The sequence below is a fragment of the Vigna unguiculata genome, chromosome 9 (genome assembly GCF_004118075.2).
Source record: "Vigna unguiculata cultivar IT97K-499-35 chromosome 9, ASM411807v1, whole genome shotgun sequence".
In the NCBI taxonomy this organism is placed as follows: domain Eukaryota; kingdom Viridiplantae; phylum Streptophyta; class Magnoliopsida; order Fabales; family Fabaceae; genus Vigna; species Vigna unguiculata.
In genome coordinates this window covers 12537649-12557500 of record NC_040287.1, presented here as the reverse complement: position 1 = coordinate 12557500, position 19852 = coordinate 12537649, and the positions used below count along the sequence as shown (strand labels likewise).

The window sequence follows — 19852 nt, the reverse complement described above, 5'->3', positions numbered from 1 at the left end:
TATTAAATAGATTATTTTGATTAGTTATTGAAAAAGAAATGTTAAATGAAAATAATTATGACAATTTAATAAATAAATTTTCAGTGAATTTGAAATTCTCGTGAAATATCATGTGGTATCATGTACCTATATACTTTCTCCATGTCTGCATTCATTTTTTAATTGGCTTAAATACATTTTTCGTCCTCATTTTCGTAGTGTTTGTTGCGGATGGTCCTAATTTTTACCGAGTGTTTAAAATGGTCCTCATTTTCACAATTTCTGTTTCATTTAGTCCTTTTGTATGACACCATTTAAATCAGTAACAAAGCACTATAGATGTGTCACTGTTTGTATTACGTTTAATTGTGGTGTATTACATGTACAATGAGTTGGAGTAATTAGGTTCAAATTAAAGATTTGGGGCAAATGTTGCAATTAGGGATTGTGCAGGCTGAGGTTCACTGTTCGAGCACTTGGGAGGCGATTACGCTGTTCAAGCACATGGACCTAGGAATTTCTGCATTTGTCGATTTCAAGTTTGCAGATTATCATCATCATCGACGAGGTGAGTACGTTCCTCTTGGGTTTAGAGTTTTCGTGATTGTCATCAAGTTTGCAGATTGTCATCATTTGGGTAATATAGAACATTGACTTTGACACGTGGCACGTTGCTAGGTTGACACGTAGGCATTTAAAAAAAATTAAAAGGTTTTTTACTTACATATGCTTTCTGTCTGCTCCCTAATGGTTTCAGTTTACTGACTTCCTTCTTCACATTTTCTTCTAATGAGTGTTGTTTTCGTTTGTCCGCCATTTCAACAAACACTAACTCAGTACCTTATGCACCTTGTAGCCAAAACCAGAATGAAATTGTAGTCAAGATTCCTAAAGTCATTCAAATAATGTGGTACAAATGTGGAAATAACACCAAAATTATTACCTATATCGAAAACCAAAACATGTAAACTCATTTCCTTCATCGGAACACAGACATGGAGGCACCACATGGTAAATCAAATTCAAGTAAACCCTAAACGAAAAAAAAATTTGACTTTCCCCACAAAAATCAAAGTAAAACCCATCCATCAAGACAGAATAATCAACACTAAAACTCACTTTGGAAAAAATTACTTACCTCCAACCAACTTTCTGATCACCAACAGTACATGTCGCTCCTGCAATATCCACACCACTCAGTATAATACTGCAAAAATGGACCCTTTCCACGAAAATGGATAACAGACACTACCCACTAACACTTTCCACCATTGCGTAAGCCCACAATGTCTCCATCAACACCACTAATGGGGAAATCACAAAGAAATATTGGATTACTACTCAGACCAATGGATGTCTTTTCCAACACCAACAAACTGCTCTCCACTTCTCCCACGAACTCCAGCTTTCTCTCTCTCACGCTTTCATTCAAACATGGCCAACGTGGAATTAAACAAATTAAAAAAAAAAAACTTTAAAACTGATTGCCACGTATGGTTGTGAGAAAAATTATCAATTTTTATACGTTACTATATTACTTTCCTATAATATATCTATTTCATCCTTGATTAAAATATGTTAAAAGTATTAAAGAAAATGATTTTTTAACAACTAAATTGTGACAAAGTTCTCTTACAACTTGAGGTGGCATCTTCTAAGTGGCTTCCTTTTTTTCCATTTTCTCATTTCTCTATATTCTAAAATTACTTAGAAAATGTCACCTCAAGTTGTAAGATAAAGTTGTCAAAATTTTATTGTCAATACATCTGCTACAATACTAGGCAATAATCCAGATTCAACAATCCGGAAGCCCATGCATAGAGAGCTCATGCAATCCAGAAGCACATGCTACATCGTGTTGTAGAGTGCAAACTATGGTGATTCCAGGCCAGTAGAAACACTTCCGGTGGTGAAGCATCCAACGGTTGATCGAGGGCGACATGATGGTGAATGGAAAGGACTAGTAAAGGTGGAGCACGCTGCACAACCTCTCGTGATTTTTCTAAGGGTTAAGTATGTTTTTAGTCCCTAAACATTGATCCAAAATTAGAATTCATCCCTATTTGAAACTTTGATACATTTTACTTTAAAAATGAATGAATATAGTCATTTTAACCCAATTACGTTAACTTTTTTTTAGGTGTCAAACGCATTTCCCAGTAGATATTGAATCGGGAATGTACCAAACAATGTAAACGACTTCAATACTAACTTGAAACGCGTTCGACACATAAAAAAAAGTTAATGTACTTTGGTTAAAATGACTGTATTAATTCATTTTTAAAGTTTAGAGACAAAAATGTATTGAAGTTTCAAACATGGACGAATTCAAATTTTAGGTCAAAGTTCAAGACTAAAATCATACTTAACCCTTTTTTTAATGTGTCTGTACGTACACCTTAAAAAATTTAAAACAAATTAAACATTTATTATATCAAATGGCTGTAATGATTATGTGTGTTATTTAAGTAATCAAAAAATTACGAAAATGGACAGTTTGAAAAAAAAATACAAACTTTAGGTAGTCGTGTTTAGAGAAGATGACTTACACTAGAGAATTTGTGTCCTATGGTGATGGTTACACTCACTAAACTCGATCGGCTTGTTAAACTTTGATGATTGCAAAACAAATGAGAGGAACGACTACCCGACTAACTGGAGATATCAACAATAATTAGTCAACTAATTTAACTATGCCTATAAGGAGTCCACAAAATTTGACAAGAAATGGAAGTAGATATATTTAATTTGAAAACATAATCGAGAAAAAATATAATGAATAATTATTGTTATATTAAATATTGTTATTAATTTTATAATTAGTTATATTAATTGTTCTTAATACTTTTTAAATATTTATATTAGTTATTGTTATTATTTTTAGAAATTATTATATTACATATTTTTATAATTACTTATTGCATTTCCTATTATGCCACTTACCATTGAATATACTGTTCATCCTTGAATAATGTGAAATCATGTCAAAGAAGAAGTTATTCACAACTAAGAAGGAGTGCACCACCAACATTACCTGTTGGTTGATGTTATCAATGAGAAATGACTAATCAGACATACTTTAGTTTATAGTTTTCCACACACGAAGGTGAAGTTAAATATCACACTTTGTTGAAGTAGTCCTCTACTAAAGCTGTGCGAGTACATGCTTAATTATTCTATGTCAGGTTTCTGTGAGGAAAAGAAAGTTTCAGTTGGTTTGAGTTTTGGGGAGGGTGAAGGAAGAAGGGTTTTGAAGAGAGAGAAAGAAGAACACAACACAATTGTGTTAATCTACTATAACTATAAGAAAACAAACTAGTAGGGATATTACATAACAACCCTTATTTAATTTTCTGACACGTGTTCCTTTTATTGGTTTTTTAGTCATTTACTTACTTTCCAAAAGTATCAGAAAGCTCCCTGTATCACGCCTCTGCATTTCCCCAATTGAAATTGAAATTGTACAAATTGGAATTCGTAATTGAAGGGCGGGAACACTGGATGAATAACTATAAGAAAACAAACTGGTAGGAATATTACACAACAACCCTTATTTAATTTTCTGACATGTGTTCCTTTTATTGGCTTTTTAGTCATTTACTTACTCTCCGAAAAGTATCAAAAAGCTCCATATATCACGTTTCTACATTTCCCCAATTGAAGTTGAAATCGTACAAATTGGAATGCATAATTGAAGGACGGGAACACTGTGGATGAATAACTATAAGAAAACAAACTGGTAGGGATATTACACAACAACCCTTATTTAATTTTCTGACACGTGTTCCTTTTATTGTCTTTTTAGTCACTTACTTACTCTCCAGAAAGTATCAGAAAGCTCCCTGTATCACGTCTTTGCATTTCCCCAATTGAAAATGAAATCATACAAATTGGAATGTGTAATTGAAGGGCGAGAACACTATGGATGAATGAATGTGATTGGATTTGTCATATTAGTTTGCAGTTTGCAATCTTGGAGCTAATTTCCAAAAAGATTGTATAATACATTGTGCTTAGTTTTCTTTGTGTGCCAAACCGTGGAAGGAGGAAAATTTATTTCTTTGCTCTTCATCTATTGAGGTAAGATTTTTGTGTTCTTTGCCTTTGATCATAAAAGTTTTCTCTATTTATTTGTTGGAGATTTGTGTTACTTAAATTAAAGTTGATAAGGTAAGATGTTTTTGTTAGTTTTTGTTAGGTTCTTTTTCTTCTTCTGCTACTTTTTTGTTTCTCTCTGTTACCCTTTCTTTCGGCATCTAAGATTTTCGTGTTCTTTGGTGTTTCCTCGGTTAAAGCTTGAAGAATGAAGGTTATGTTGTTCTTCTACTTATTTCCAGTCACCATAAGCTTGAAGTTAAGGTTCTTCTTATACTACTTTTTTGTTTCTTTATTCTTCTCCTTCTTCTTTTTTTACATATAAGATTTTTATGTTCTTTTGTGTTTCTTGGGTTAAAGCTTGAAGGTTACATTGTTCTTCTACTTATTTGTGGTCACCATAAACTTGAAGGTTCTTCTTCTAATTTTTTTGATTGTCTTTGCTATTTTTTTTTTCTAAATCTAAGATTTCTATGTTCTTTCATGTTCCTAAGTTGATGAGCTTCATTAATTGATTGTCAAAGAGTTAAAGCCATATTTCCATATGCTGGTGCAGTCCTTCAGAAGTATCGGTGGAAAGATGTTATCTTTGCATTTGCAAGGTAACTTCTAAGGCTTCATGTTTTATCCTGGTGAAAAAATAGTCGTGGGGTATACTTTAATGTATATGATTATGACTTTTGAATTGCACTAATCACCTACTAAAGTAGTTGTTGGATATGTTGTTGTAGATCTGACCATGACATCTTAGTTCTTTTAGTACTTATAGTATATTTGTTGTGTGTGTTTGTATTATTTACAATTTTCTTCAAATTATACATACAATGGCAATCTAGACCCCTCATCTTGTGGAATCCACGCTTGATTAGTGAGGATGTTGCAGATGGATTTAATGTGTGAAAATTAAGGCTCTTCTTTCTAAGGTACGATTTCTAAGCCATCACATGGTTTACTACTTAGGCTTCAAATGATTGTAAATGGTATTTACATGAACTTGGTTTTTTCTATTATTATATGTATTAGGTTTTTTATCATTTTTGTAAGATTGGTTTATTCTTATCACACTATACTAAATTATGACATGTTTATTGTATAGCACTTCTACAATTGTCTATTTCACGAGACCAATGCCATTTGAAGCAATCTTCGAGTGTTATTCAGGGCAATGTCTATTTACATTTTTGGATTGTATTTTTAATAGTTATGTTCTTATATATTGAATGCATTATAAGGTATACTAATTTCTATATTTCGTATTCTCATGAATAATAATGTTATTATCTAATAAATAACTGATATTTGAATTTCCATGTAAAACAATATAAATTAATGAAGACTATATTTTGTCATTGATGCATTTTAGGCATTTGATGAATTCTATATTCAGAGACAGCCAAAGGTAAATGTCTAATAGGTGAATATAGAAAGTTATTCCAATAGTTGATTGATCGGGTGAGCTATTGCCACCCTAAAGGTGTCTTCCACAAGGATCTCAAGGTTCTTTTTCTCCCTTTTCAAGCTCAAATTGCACCACATGGTTATATATGGTCTTGCATTTTTCACACAAGTGTTGTTATGTCCTTGCAGCTTGAGAATGTACTGGTGGATAACAAAGAAACCTTGAAAATAATTGATTTTGGTCTTAGTATTTTACCCCAACATATTAGCGTAAGATGTTATATGCTTTCAACCACTTTAGATAAAGCATATGATTTTTCTTATTGGTTTAACCATGTGAAAATTTCTAGGCAAATGGATTGCTGCATACAACTTGTGGAAGTCTTAATAAGGTATATGATGTTGCAACATTATATGCATAGTCATGTGTTTTATTGTATCTAATCCTAACTGGATGTTTACCTTTTATATGACAAAGATATGCTAAGTTTGTAAAGGTTTGTTCATGTTTGATGGTTTTTGATTAAAGTTTTGTAATGAGTTTCATGTTTTGTGGTTAAAGGTTTGTTCTTTTTTCATGATTTGTGGTTAAAGGTTTGAGATGGGTTTTCTTAACAAATGCATTTGATTTTTCTGCGTATCTCTAAACTTGGAAGAAATATTTTTTGTTTCTTTGGCATGATCTTGATCATCTGTTAAACTTTCATAATTTGCTTATTCTTATACTGATTTTAATCTGCATGACGCAGATCAATGATGGATTTGTTGAGGGCAAAGATTTGGTTATATCTCTTATGTCTACTATGGGAGAGGAGCATATTTGTACCCTTAAGGACATTGGTCCTAAGTAATAGTTCCATGTCATATTAATGGTGGAAATTTGAAGTTGTAACTGAGATTATATAGTATTTATTTCTCTTTTTCTCATATTCGTGGGTTTTATTTGTTAAATTAGCCCAAACTTGTGTCATTCTTATAAGATGTGATCAAAATTGGATGGCTTTAATTGCCTTATGTTTTCTTTACTTGTATTGAATTTATTTGGATAAAAATTTATACAAAAGATAAATGTAAGAAGTTTATGTCTAAATAATCTTGGAGAAGTAACAGATCTTACCAATTGGACAATCTTTATAAACTTCATTTATCTTATTTTCTTTTTCTACATGTGGCTTTGGAAAATATTATGATAAGATATCTCTATCAGCTTGATAAAGAGAAGGAAAGACATTATCTTAATTTTATTACAAATTAGCCTGTAATTTTTTTTTTAATTTTATTTAGGAAAAATAATATTGTACCGGACCTGGTCAACTTAACCATATAAATGACAACCCTCACATATATGCCGGAAACAACCCAAGTACACGACTTGGGCCGGCATGGACTCAAACTCATAACTGAATAAAGGCTAAAGTAACAACAAAGCGGCCAACTTAGGACAGTGTGCGGCCAAGGACGACATCCGACAAGTCAAGAAGTAAACGGATCAGACCGCTCTTGAAGACTTAGTAAAATGGAAGCCCCCGCGTTCAATAGGCCTTAAGGGCCTGGATTAGGGCCCAAGCCCACTCACAGCCCAAGCTAGAGCCCAAGTCAAGGCTCGACCCACGGGATAACCAGACATCATTAATGCTCTATAAATACGCGTGGACCCTAGTAATTAAAGGTACGTATTCATTAATCACAGATTTGACCTTTTTGAGAGTTTTGACTCACTTGAGATTCGGAGTCCCTTCTGCAGGTAACCCCTTCTGGGTCCAATCCGACATGTATCGACCGGGAAGAGGCCAACTGAGAAGATAGCGGACTACATGGTAAGGTGACGCTTGTGCTTAACTCATCTTATTTGTTCTCTGCAGGAACAAATATAATTCAACTTATTTTGAATAAATAAAATTTGAATGTGTTAATAATAATATATAAGTAGGATAAGAAAGTAAAAGACATGATAATATTATTGTTAAAAGATATTTTAAAGGAAAATAATGTGATACTATAAATATTTTTAATAAGAAAAACAATAAAAATGGAGATTGATGTTTTAGTTTAATGAAAATAATTTACTTTTTTAGTTCAAATTGGGTCGATTGCAAAAATATTGGTCCTTCTACTTTTATCATTTCTTATCGTTCATACCGCCAAACTAATCAAATTGTATTTGGTTATTTCTATTTTAAATTTTTATAAATTTAACCTTTTCAAAGTAATAATTATTTTATTGTGGAATATGATCGGGAATAATTTTTTAATTTTCTAATTATGAATAGGTAGTCTTTTATTCATATATTTTAAAATCTTTTAAATTTATTACATTTTATTATTTTCATTTATAAAGTCAATTTCAATATTAATTTATTTTTTTAATTATGGTGGAGACAAATTATCTTAATTATAGTAATTATATTTGATTTTAAAAATTAAAGATTCAATTTGCATTCTCTTCCTTAATTCTATATTTATCATCATCATTATTATTGATAGTATAATTTTATTCAATAATTATATTTTCTTTTGAATATTTTTTTATATTATATATTTTTACTATTATTATTTGTTATTATAATTATAATCAATTGTTCTATTTTTTTTTATTTTTTTATTAACTTATTAATACTACTATTTTATGATTTGTTTCTAAATTATTTTATATTAATTAACCAATTAATTCCAATAATTGTTTTTAATTTTCTAATTATGAATTGATTTTTTTTCATATACTGAAATCTTTTAAATTTATACATTTATAATTAATAAGTATATGAACAATTTCTAAAGGTATATTATCAATTAGTTGATTTCATTAATTAATTTAATTTTTTTTTAATTATGAATGGAGTTTTAATTGGTATTTGGTAATGTAACGCCCCATTTAATAATTAAACTCAATTAAATGAAACGTCACACAATATAATATAAGGAGAGCGAAGATTTAGAGTATAACATCACTCCATATAATTATCCAAAATACTCAGAGGAAAAACAAGGCACACCAAGATGCCAATACTGAATTAAGTACAAGAATTGACAATAAATGATTAATACTCAAAACAAGGTGATACATGGGCCACGACCCTAAATAAGACTCGGAGAAACGGAGACCATCCCACAAAGCTAAGCAGCGGAATCATCATTTCCTTGTCGACCACGAGTACCTCTCGCTTCTGCTCACATCAATAGATTGATGATCATCGCAAAAGAGAAGAACCACACACATAGCAATCAAACAAGCAAAAAGGGTAAGCTAGAACAGAAAACAATTTATCATACAATTACATACATCTCCATAATAAAAAATGCAAATATCACCCAATCATGTTATGACTTGCACACAATACACAAAGACTTGAGACAAGACTCATCCAGATAAATATAATTAGTCGGATTCAGTAGATGCTTGCACTTGTGGTGGACTTCCCTGCTCTACCGAGCTATATGTTACAATGTTTCATCCTCCACCCACAAGGTTAGCCCTTAATGAGTTTCAGGCCTCCTGCTACTCTCACCACTTGAATCAGTACACTCTATGTGAGACAAACTGACTTTTTAGAGTGTTAGGATACAACCTTACCTTGAATCCTTACTAAATTATATAGATGAGGCACCACCATGAACTCCCACTAACAAGGGTCACAAAATTACGTCCCGACCAACTGAGGCACCACCATGAGGTCTAACCCAGAGACTCATGGAATTACGTCCTAACCATATACAAATCATGTTTCGCCATCCAAAATAGGTATTCATCATGCATACCAATCTCATGCCAAACTTTATGACCAACCTTCATTCATATCCCATATCAAATTCATATTGTAACACCCTAGATGGATATTACTAGATAAAGCATATATCATAAATTTTCTTTTGGAATTAAGACATTATATAAAGTTCCCAAGCGCGGGAAAATTTAAAACTTATCTCGCTGTAGTTCAATCACACTACTCCATCTTTATGACATGTTCATAATAGAGAAAAAACATCATAAAATTTATTACAAAATGCATGAAAATAAAACATAGAGAAAAATCCCCCATCATCTGCCCCGCTCTGTCACTATGCATCGGCGTTCTCACCTGGATTCACATCTACTCCCACGTGACAAGTCACATGATCATCGCCAAACACAAACACACAAACAGAAAGGGTGAGCTGAGAAAGAAAAATAATACAAACAATAAAATAATAAACATTAAGCCTCACCCAATCTATTTTAGTCAATTTTTAGTTTATTGATTTCTTTATAACATTACACCCCAATCTCATAACCTATATGAGAAAGATCCATTCACAACCTTGGTCCTTAGGGATTATCATGCTTCCACGAACCTACCCGTTCGTGGTCCAACTCTACGGACCTCCCCGCCCGTAGTCCAACTCTACGAACCTGCCCGCTCGTAGTCCAACATGCATGAACACCTACTATGAACCTCCCCGCTCATAGTAGCCTCAAGTGTGAGCACGGAACATACGAACCTCCCCACTCGTATCCCAACACAAGAGTACAACAGATATGGACCTCCCCGCCCGCATCAATCACGCATCTCAAATCTTCGTTACGAACCTCCCCGCTCGTAACTAATCCAGCATGTTCCTGACCAAGCCATCAAGCCCATCCATGCAAATCCATTTACAACGGACCCCTACCCCTACACTATTGCCTGACGCTGCCTAAGCGCCGCCAGACAAAAATTGGGTTGCAACTGCTTAGCCCACAATACCGTAATCACCTAATATTATTGTATTATCTTAAAATAATATAATAATTCAAAATTTTATATTATATTGTCTATATTTAAATACCCCATTAAAGTAAAAATGCATGTAATAATTAAATTTATAATCGCAACCACTAAAATAATAAATTAACCTTTTAACCTTTATATTCATATAATATTTTATCAACATTATACAATTATAAAATAATATATAAAAACAACATTTACTGCACCTTGGAAGAAGAATCCATTACCCGTAAACCAAAACTTAAGACACCCAAAAATATTCTTACTCCACTAGATCATCCAACTTTTAACTCTTGTACGATATATTTAACTTTATACAAATTATATTACACGTAAACTTTAATATAACTTTAATTTTGTTTTACTTATCCAATCTAACTATATTACTGTCAGGATTCCAAAAATTACTCACCACTGATTTCATAATAATTAAAGGACTCAAACACCTTAAATATCAAAATAACCAAAGAAAATAATTAACTAACATTAACACTTTGAAAGCATTTTTTTCTACTATCTCATATGAAAATAATGCAGTGGAAACAAAGCAAGGAACTTCCTTTTCAAGCTGCAACTCATCTAAGCAAAATCAATTCTTCCAATGGTCATAAAATAAAAATAATAATTTAGTACCATGCAGTAAACCAAACAACAACCAAAATAGAACTATTCTATAATCTATTTTATCCACACAGAAAACTACTCTCCTACACTCAATCATTTACCACTCAATCATATTATTCTTCTAATAATAATACTTATAATATACCGTTTTTAATCAAAGTGAACCATGACTTCCATTTTGAAATCACGTAATCCATCCATCATGTAAACAATAGGTACCATTGTATATGCATTGTAAAAGGTATAAACCACACACATATCAAGGACAATATAATACTACTTTAATGCAACTCAAACATTAATGGGACCCGCGACTAGAATAAAAGAAAGAACTTGGATTCATGGCCACAAAAGGAACCCACACTTACTGACAATTTCAATGACAAAATTCGTAGACCCCAATTTGGTGTACTAAAGTGTTTTTGCTTGGTTACTTTATTTGAAACCAAAAGGCTTGCAAGTCATAAGTCACCACACGTAAAATTGGAGAGAGTACCAAGGGTTAGGTGAAAATGTCCCATCAAAATAACCATTGTCTTAAACCTACTAAAGAAAAGAATCTACTTATTTAATTCTAGCCTTGCAATGCCACCAACAAAAATTTAAGAACATACAAAATGAAATAGTTAAGAACATACAAAATGAAATAGTTCACAGATACTTCTTTTTTAACACCGCCTCAGTTTATGCGGAAAGAACCAGGCTGCCCCACTAATTCAACCCAATCCCCCAATTGCACATAAAGACCCCAATCATGCTTTCAGATTTCATTCGTGTACAGTTTAATCACGCGAACCGATAACACACAGTTATACGTGAACCTCATGATTTTCACATCAAAAACGAAAGAAAAAAAAGGCTCATGCATTCAACATACAACCAAAACATGCATTATTCACTCATTAATCAATTAGGTGCAGCTCCCCTTACCTGATGTTTTAGCTTCAAACAATTCCAAATGAATTCTTCCTTGTTTCCCAAAGCTCCCCTCCTTGCCTCCACTCTAATTCCCTCTCTAGATTGCAATTTCTCCGAACTCACTTGCCACACACTATGACTCTTTGTTTTCTCACTCACTCCTCTCCCTCTCACCAATTCAGCCCAAAATAAATAAAAAAATTATAAAAAACGAAATTAATTTAAATTTAAAGTTTAATAGCCATTACTACACCTAAACTACTACCTTTCTGATTTCCAGATTCACTCTAGCCAAGATTCGAACCCACATCCTTCCTACCTATCAAACACATGCATACCAACAAACTATCACATGATTCATGTTAATTCACACATACATACAAGCTTAAACCATGCTTTCGCACTCATAATATATTGGTAAAATAAAACACAATTAAAATATCACACTAATGGCACATCAAGACTCAAACCCAAGTCCTCTCAATAGAACTAAGTACTCTCAACCACTTGAGCTAGAACTATTTCTTATATAAGACTTGTCAAGAAATTCTCTTAGGTTATTCTCAACCCACAATTACTTGTACTTTATTAGTTATTATTTATATGAATTTACTAGGTCTTACACATACCAAACTCATCATATTCAATCCATGAACCAATCCCATGCATGCACATTATTCACTTCATGCCTTTAACATATTAATTCATCCAAACATGTGGCAAACATACCAAGACAAAGGAGAAAACAGAACATGGTTCATTCTCGCCCAACTTCTCGCTCAGGCAGAAGAGTCTCGCTCAGGCGAGAGTGTTCTCTCGCTCAGGCAAGCTCCCTTTGCCTAAGCGAGAACTCAAAGAGGGAACAGTGGTGCTGTCACGTTCTCTCGCTTAGGCGATACCTCCTCGCCTGAGCGAGATGGCCTCTCGCTCAAGACTGGAGCATGTCGGCTGAGCGACAGCTCGCGCAACACCAGAGAGGGTTTCCTGATACTCTCGCTTAGGCGAGCACCACTCGCTTGGGCGAGATTATCCGATTTTCTCCATTGTTCGCGCAAGTCAACATACAAGTTTGTCTAAAACAATTTCACAATAGATATTCATCTCATTCCAAACATCATTCAATCATCAAAAGCACGAAATAAAGCGGCAAGACCAATAATATGTAATGAAAACACAAAAATAGTAAGAGTTCTAGCTTCCCTTACCTGGAAAGAGCTAACAAACTACTTCGACACCTAAGCCCATAACCACAACAGCTCCAAGAGTAGATTTAAGAGTTGGAGACAGTGGCACAAAAGGAAGATTGGATTTACTACAGTGAGCCCCAACATAAACCACGAAAATAACTTAGAAAGGGGTTATGGTTCAAGAACTAACTTACGTTGAGGGAGAACGGAGTTTAACTAGCTTGAACGGGATAAAGGGATAAACCCTAGCAGAGGTTCTGTGGAGAAAATGAGAGAGTGTGTGAGTACAAATTTTGGCAAGTGAGCTGAAAATGAGAGGGGTTAGGTTGCTTTAGGGGCCTTAGCACCCTATAGGCCAGCCCTTAGGCCCAACAGATTTAATGCCAGCCCTTAAACATTAGGGCATAAATAATTGGGCCTTACATTCTCCTCAACAAGAAAATTTTCGACCTCGAAAATAAAGACTTACTAGGGAAACAAATATGGACACGACATCCTCATGTCTTCCTCCAACTCCCAAGTAGAGTCACATATCCTCCGATCCCAGATAACTTTGACAAGATTGACTGGTTTTCCCCGAAGTTCCTCAATTCTGCTATCTTCTAAAGTCATTGGTGGTACCTTCATAGTGAGATCCTCCCTGATCTGCACATCCTTGGCCTCCAACACATGAGACAGATCAAACACATATTTCCTCAACTATGACACATGGAACACCGAATGAAGGTTTGCCAACTAAGGAGGCGATGCAATCTCATAAGCCACCACCAATCCTTTTCGATATCTTATAAGGGCCAAGGAACTTAGGAGAAAGCTTCCTTGAGCGGAGAGCCCTTCCCACACTAGTGATCGGGTCACCCTCAGGAACACGTGATCTTCAGTCACGAATTCCAAGGGCCTCGTCCTGCGGTCTGCATAAGCCTTTTGCCTACTTTGAGAGGCCTGCATCCTATCTCTCACCATTCTCACTTTCTCAGTGGTGGTCTGCTCCAATAACTCTGGCCCAACCAATACTGCTTCCCCATCTTGATACCAATAAAGAGGGGTCCTACACTTCCTTTCGTATAGAGCCTCATACTGTGTCATGCCGATACTCGCATGGAAACTGTTGTTGTAAGTGAACTCTATAAAGGGCAAAACATCATCCCAAGCACCTAGATGATCCAGTACGCAGGTCCTCAACAAGTCCTCAAGCGACTGAATCGTTCTCTCGGATTGACCATCGGTCTAGGGATGATAGGTTGAACTCATAGTCAACTTGCATCCCAAAGGACTCTACAAAGTCTGCCAAAACTGTGAAGTGAACCGCGGATCCCTGTCAGAGACTATACTTGACGGCACTCTATGCAACCTCACGATTTCCTTAATGTACAACTAAGCCAACTGGGCCATAGACATCCTCAAGTTCATCGCCAAGAAATGAGCACTCTTGGTCAGTCGATCCACTATAACCTAGATGGTGTCATGCCCCCTAAAAGTCCTTGGCAAATGGGTCACAAAATCCATAGAGATGTTATCCCACTTCCACACTGGTATTTCCAAAGGTTGTAGAATTCCACCGAGTCTTTGATGCTCCACCTTCGCCTTCTGACATGTCAAACAGGCTGATACAAACTGTGCAACATCCTTCTTCATACCCTGCCACCAGAAGGTCTCCTTGAGATCCTGATACATCTTAGTCATGCCAGGATGCAAACTAAGACGACTCTTGTGCCCTTCCTCAAGGATCAACCGTTTTACCTCAACATCATCCGGCACACACACCTTGCCCTGAAACCTCAATATGCCATCATTACCCATGGCAAAATCCTTTGTCTCATCTGACCCAAGCTGCTCTCTAACTTTTTTCAAACTGGCACCCAACAATTGTCTTTCTCTGACCGAGTCCAGGAAGTCACTAGATATAGTTAGGTTACTACATCTAATGGATTCAGATTCCAACTCCATTTGCAGCTTCATATCCCTGAATTTCTCTAGCAGTTCCACCTCCTTGATCATAAGGTGTGCAGTATGTACAATCTTCCTACTCAAGGCATCCGTTACCACATTTGCCTTTCCCGGATGATAAAGTAGCTCAAAATCATAGTCCTTCAAGAATTCCATCCACCTTTTCTGTCTCATGTTCAACTCCTTCTAATCAAATAAATATTTGAGGCTTTTATGATCACTGAACACACGAAACTGAGCATCGTAGAGATAGTTCCTCCAAATCTTCAAGGCAAACACAATAGCCACTAACTCCAGGTCATGAGTGGGGTAGTTTCTCTCATGCACCTTAAGTTGTCTTGAAGCATAAGCCACCACCTTCTTCTCTTGCATTAACACACAGTCCAACCCTAGGTGAGAGGCATCACAATAAACCTTAAAAGGTTTAACAACGTCAGGGATCACAAGTATCATAGCACTCGTCAACCTCCACTTAAGCTCTTGGAAACTTTCCTCACATTTATCCTCCAGGCGAAAGGTTGGTCCTTCCGGGTAAGTTGTGTCAAAAGCGCCACTATCTTGGAGAATCCTTCTATGAATCTCCTGTAGTAGCCAGCTACACCCACGAAGCTCTTGATCTTTGTGATCGACTTGGGACTCTCCCACTTAACCACTGCCTCAACCTTTTCCGGGTCCACTGCAATGCCCTGTGTAGATATCACATGGCCCAAAAACTGCACCTTATCCATCAAGAACTCGCACTTGGACAGTTTCGCATACAACTGCTTCTCCCTCAAAATACCAAGTACCAACCTCAGGTATTCTGCATGTTCCTCCTGAGTTCTGGAGTAGACAAGTAGATTGTCTATGAAGACTACGACAAACTTGTCTAAGAATGGCCTGAAGATCCTGTTCATGTAGTCAATGAACATAGCCGAAGCATTGGTCACACCGAAAGGCATAACCAAGTACTCGTAGTGCCCATATCGAGACCCGAAGGCCGTCTTCTGCACATCATCCGCCTTCACTAAAATCTGATGGTATCCTGACCGCAAATCTATCTTCGAGAACATCGACGATCCGTGCAACTAATCCATCAAGTCATCAATTCTCGGAAGGGGATACTTGTTCTTGATGGTCATCTTGTTTAACTGTCTGTAGTCCACACACAGACGCAAACTTCCATCCTTCTTCTTCACCAACAACACTAGTGCTCCCCAAGGCGAAGTACTAGGTCTTATGAATTGTTTCCCCAGTAATTCCTCAATCTGACTCTTTAGCTCTACCAGTTCTGTCGGGGCCATACGATATGGAGCCATCGACACTAGACCGATTCCAGGCACCAGGTCAATTGAGAACTCCACCTCCCTACTCGGAGGCAACCTTGACACTTCCTCTTGGAATACATCTTCAAATTCATGCACAACTGGTATCACTGACGTTATTTCTTCCTTCTCCACCTTTAGGTGCGTGAAGATGATGAAACATTGAGCGCCTTCCTGCATTTCCTTCATAACCCCTTGAGAAGATACCAACTCAGGCTCTTCTGAGTCGGGAAACAACAACCTCTTCTCTCGGCAATCTATAAGAATGCGATTGGCAGATAGCCAATCCATACCCAAGATCACCTCCAACTCTTGTAGAGGCAGGCATATCAGATTCACCCTGTATCTGCGCCCTTCCACCTCCACTGGACATCTAATGCACAAGGAAGACATCCTGACCAAACCCGATGTCGGAGTAGATACCACAAGTTCACACTGTAGCTTACACACTGGCAGATCCAAAAGTTTCACACATGCATCTGACACAAAGGAGTGTGTCACTCCAGAATCATATAGCACACAAAATTTCACCCCAACAATCATACAATACCCCATAACAAGGTTATCAGAGCCTGTAACCTCTACTCTTGTCATCGCATAAACTCTGCCCGTCGCTTGGGGCTTGTTGCCTCTGTTCCTCTGCTGGTTCTGCGCAGGAGTCTGAACTGGAGGTCGTACCACTACCCTAGCAAGGGAAGGACAATCTTTACCAAAGTGGCCATCCTTGCCATAATTGTTGCATCTGCGGTAACCCTCCATATGTGGACATACTCTCCTCAGGTGAGGGCCTCCACACTGAAAGCACTGCACTCGACCTTGCTATGTGGGGAAGTTCCAGGACCCTTGAGACTAGTGATGAGGTCTGTCATAAGGCTTCCTCCTCTCCTCATGTCTCGGCTTGGACCCCGATGGTTCACCAATCCTCTGATGTTGTGGCAGGCACTGACGTTCTACCTCATTCTTCATTTTCTCCATCACTCTGGCCTTCTCCACCAGGGCAGCAAGATCCTTGATGGATAATGGGGCCACCATCAAACTAATAACACCGTAGAGACCATTCTCAAACTTGCAGCATCTCCACTATTTGTCGAGTGGTAACGTGTAGAAGCGGTTAAGGTGCTTGAACTTCTCAGCATATTCAGTCACTAATTTCCCTCCCTAGGTCAACTGGAGGAATTCCATCTCCTTCGCGTACCTCACACTGTCGGAAAAGTATTCAGATAGAAACTTTCCCCTGAAGGCCTCCCACGTGACTGGTTCTTCTCTTTCCTCCATGATGGACTTCATGCTGATCCACCAATGTTCCGCCTCTCCTGTAAGCATATATACTACAAAGGCTAGTCTGTTCTCCGCAGGGCACATTTTTGCATAAAAAATACGCTCTAAATCCTTTAGCCATTGATCTATGGTAGTCTTGCCATTAAATTTCACCGGGTGATGCTTCAGAAAGTCCTTTAGACTTCATTCCCTGACTACAGGTCGTGTCTCAGAACCAAAGATGGATACAACTATCCTGTTCTCTTCCAGCTGACGGAGGGCTTCCATATCCGCAGCTACCCTAGCAGCCTCCATCTACTGCATCACCAGCTATTGCTGCTCAAGCGACGTTGCCTATCGCTGCATTGATGCCTCGTGTTGCTACATCATAGCAGTGTCTGTTGTGTCATAACATCCCATCGATTCTATTGTCCTAGCGATATCTAGTATATCGCCTTAAGAGGATTGAGAGGTCCTACGAGGAGGTGCCATAATTCACTAGCACACACGAAAACCAAAAGTTAGACTAGATAAGACACAAACTTAACTAAGAGCACACAAAATGACATAGAGAAAGCTAAGCGGACATCCAAGTCCACAAACTCTAAGGATTGACCGCTCTGATACCATAAATGTAACGCTCCATTTAATAATTAAACTCAATTAAATGAAACGTCACACAATATAATATAAGGAGCGAAGATTCAGAGTATAACGTCACTCCATATAATTATCCAAAATACTCAGAGGAAAAATAAGGCACACCAAGATGCCAATACTGAATTAAGTACAAGAATTTACAATAAATGATTAATACTCAAAATAAGGTGATACATGGGCCACGACCCTAAATAAGACTCGGAGAAACGAAGACCATCCCACGAAGCTCAGCAGCGGAATCATCATTTCCCTATCGACCACGAGTACCTCTCGCTTCAGCTCACATCAATAAATTGATGATCATCGCAAAAGAGAAGAACCACACACATAGCAATCAAATAAGCAAAAAGGGTAAGCTAGAGCAGAAAACAATTTATCATACAGTTACGTACATATCCATAATAAAAAAATGCAAATATCACCTAATCATGTTATGACTTGCACACAATACACAAAGACTCGAGACACGACTCATCCGGATACATATAATTAGTCGGATTCAGCGGATGCTTGCACTTGTGGTGGACTTCTTGGTCTACTGAGCTGCTCTATCGAGGTATATGTTACAATATTTCATCGCCTACCCACAAGGTTAGTCCTTAATGAGTTTCAGGCCTCCTGCTACTCTCACCACTAGAGTCAGTACACTCTATGTGAGACAAACTAACTCTTTAGAGTGTCAAGATGCAACCTTACCTTGAATCCTTACTAAATTATATAGATCGGGCACCACCATGAACTCCTAATAACATGGGTCATGGAATTACGTCCCGACCAACTGAGGCACCACCATGAGGTCTCACCTAGAGACTCATGGAATTACGTCCTAACCACATACAAATCATGTTTCGCCATCCAAAATAGGTATTCATCATGCATACCAATCTCATGCCAAACTTTATGACCAACCTTCATTCATATCCCATATCAAATTCATACCAAACTGTGTGTGGGTGTGTGTGTGCGTGTGTGTGCGTGCGTGTGTGTGGAATAATTTATATTTAACTTCATATCTTTATGATTCCATCTGGCCAATTTATTTTAAATATTGGTTAAAGTTTTTATATATATACTTTTTTGTTATTCCATATGTATACGCATTTTATTTTAATTTTATATATAACTCAAAATTTTAATTATAAATTTTGACTATTATTATTATGATTAGTGTTAATAAATATTTATTATTATTATTATTATTATTTAAATTATTATTATTATTTATTTAAGACCCACTTATTTTTTTTCTACTCTAAAAGTTTAAGGGCCTAGCCTCATCTGGTGGACCTAAGGGCCAGCCCTTAGGGTTCCCTCAAAGACTCACTTCCAGCCTCTTGGTTTTTCATTCTAAAATCACTTGCAAAAATAGCTCACTCCCCTTTTCTCTTTTCTCTAATAGAGAGCTCTGCTAGGGTTTGATCAAGGCTCTTCTCCGAGGTACCTAAGCTTCGTTTACTCGATGTAAGTTAATCACCAACTGGTACTTTCACTTCCCTGTCTCTATTGTCGTAGTTCCGACTAGGGTTATCTTAGTAACCTCATTATTGGTTCTGGTGTCAGTATTTTCAGCTCAAAAATCAGCTCCTAGAGCGGTAGTAATCCTCCATTTTGTGTGCTTGTGCCTTCTGCTAGCATCTTTCTAGGTAAGGGAAACTAGGTTTTCGTGTTTTCTTCATATCCGCCCTGTTTTAGCTTTTTTTCGTGTTTAAGATTTTGGGGTGTTGTTGTGATTGTCTGG

At 36.6% G+C, this 19852-nt stretch overlaps 1 protein-coding gene across 1 annotated transcript; it reads right to left on the bottom strand.

Moving 5' to 3' along the window:
- Positions 1–12610: 12610 nt before the first annotated feature.
- LOC114163457 lies at positions 12611–14032 on the bottom strand. Its single transcript, XM_028047768.1, has 4 exons — positions 13805–14032; positions 13416–13645; positions 12987–13071; positions 12611–12832 (listed from the first exon to the last, which is right to left on the bottom strand). The coding sequence occupies exons 1-4, from the start codon at positions 14030–14032 to the stop codon at positions 12611–12613; spliced, it is 765 nt and encodes a 254-aa protein (XP_027903569.1).
- Positions 14033–19852: the final 5820 nt, after the last annotated feature.

What these genes read in the sequence shown, in the direction of transcription:
- LOC114163457 (XM_028047768.1), bottom strand. Translation starts at nt 14,032, where the DNA reads ATGACACAGTATGAGGCTCTATACGAAAGGAAGTGTAGGACCCCTCTT. An exon ending in AAGATCACGTGTTCCTGAGG is followed by an intron (nt 13,646 to 13,804) that starts GTGACCCGATCA and finishes CATGTGTCATAG; the next exon opens with TTGAGGAAATATGTGTTTGA. An exon ending in TGTCCATATTTGTTTCCCTA is followed by an intron (nt 13,072 to 13,415) that starts GTAAGTCTTTAT and finishes GGCTCACTGTAG; the next exon opens with TAAATCCAATCTTCCTTTTG.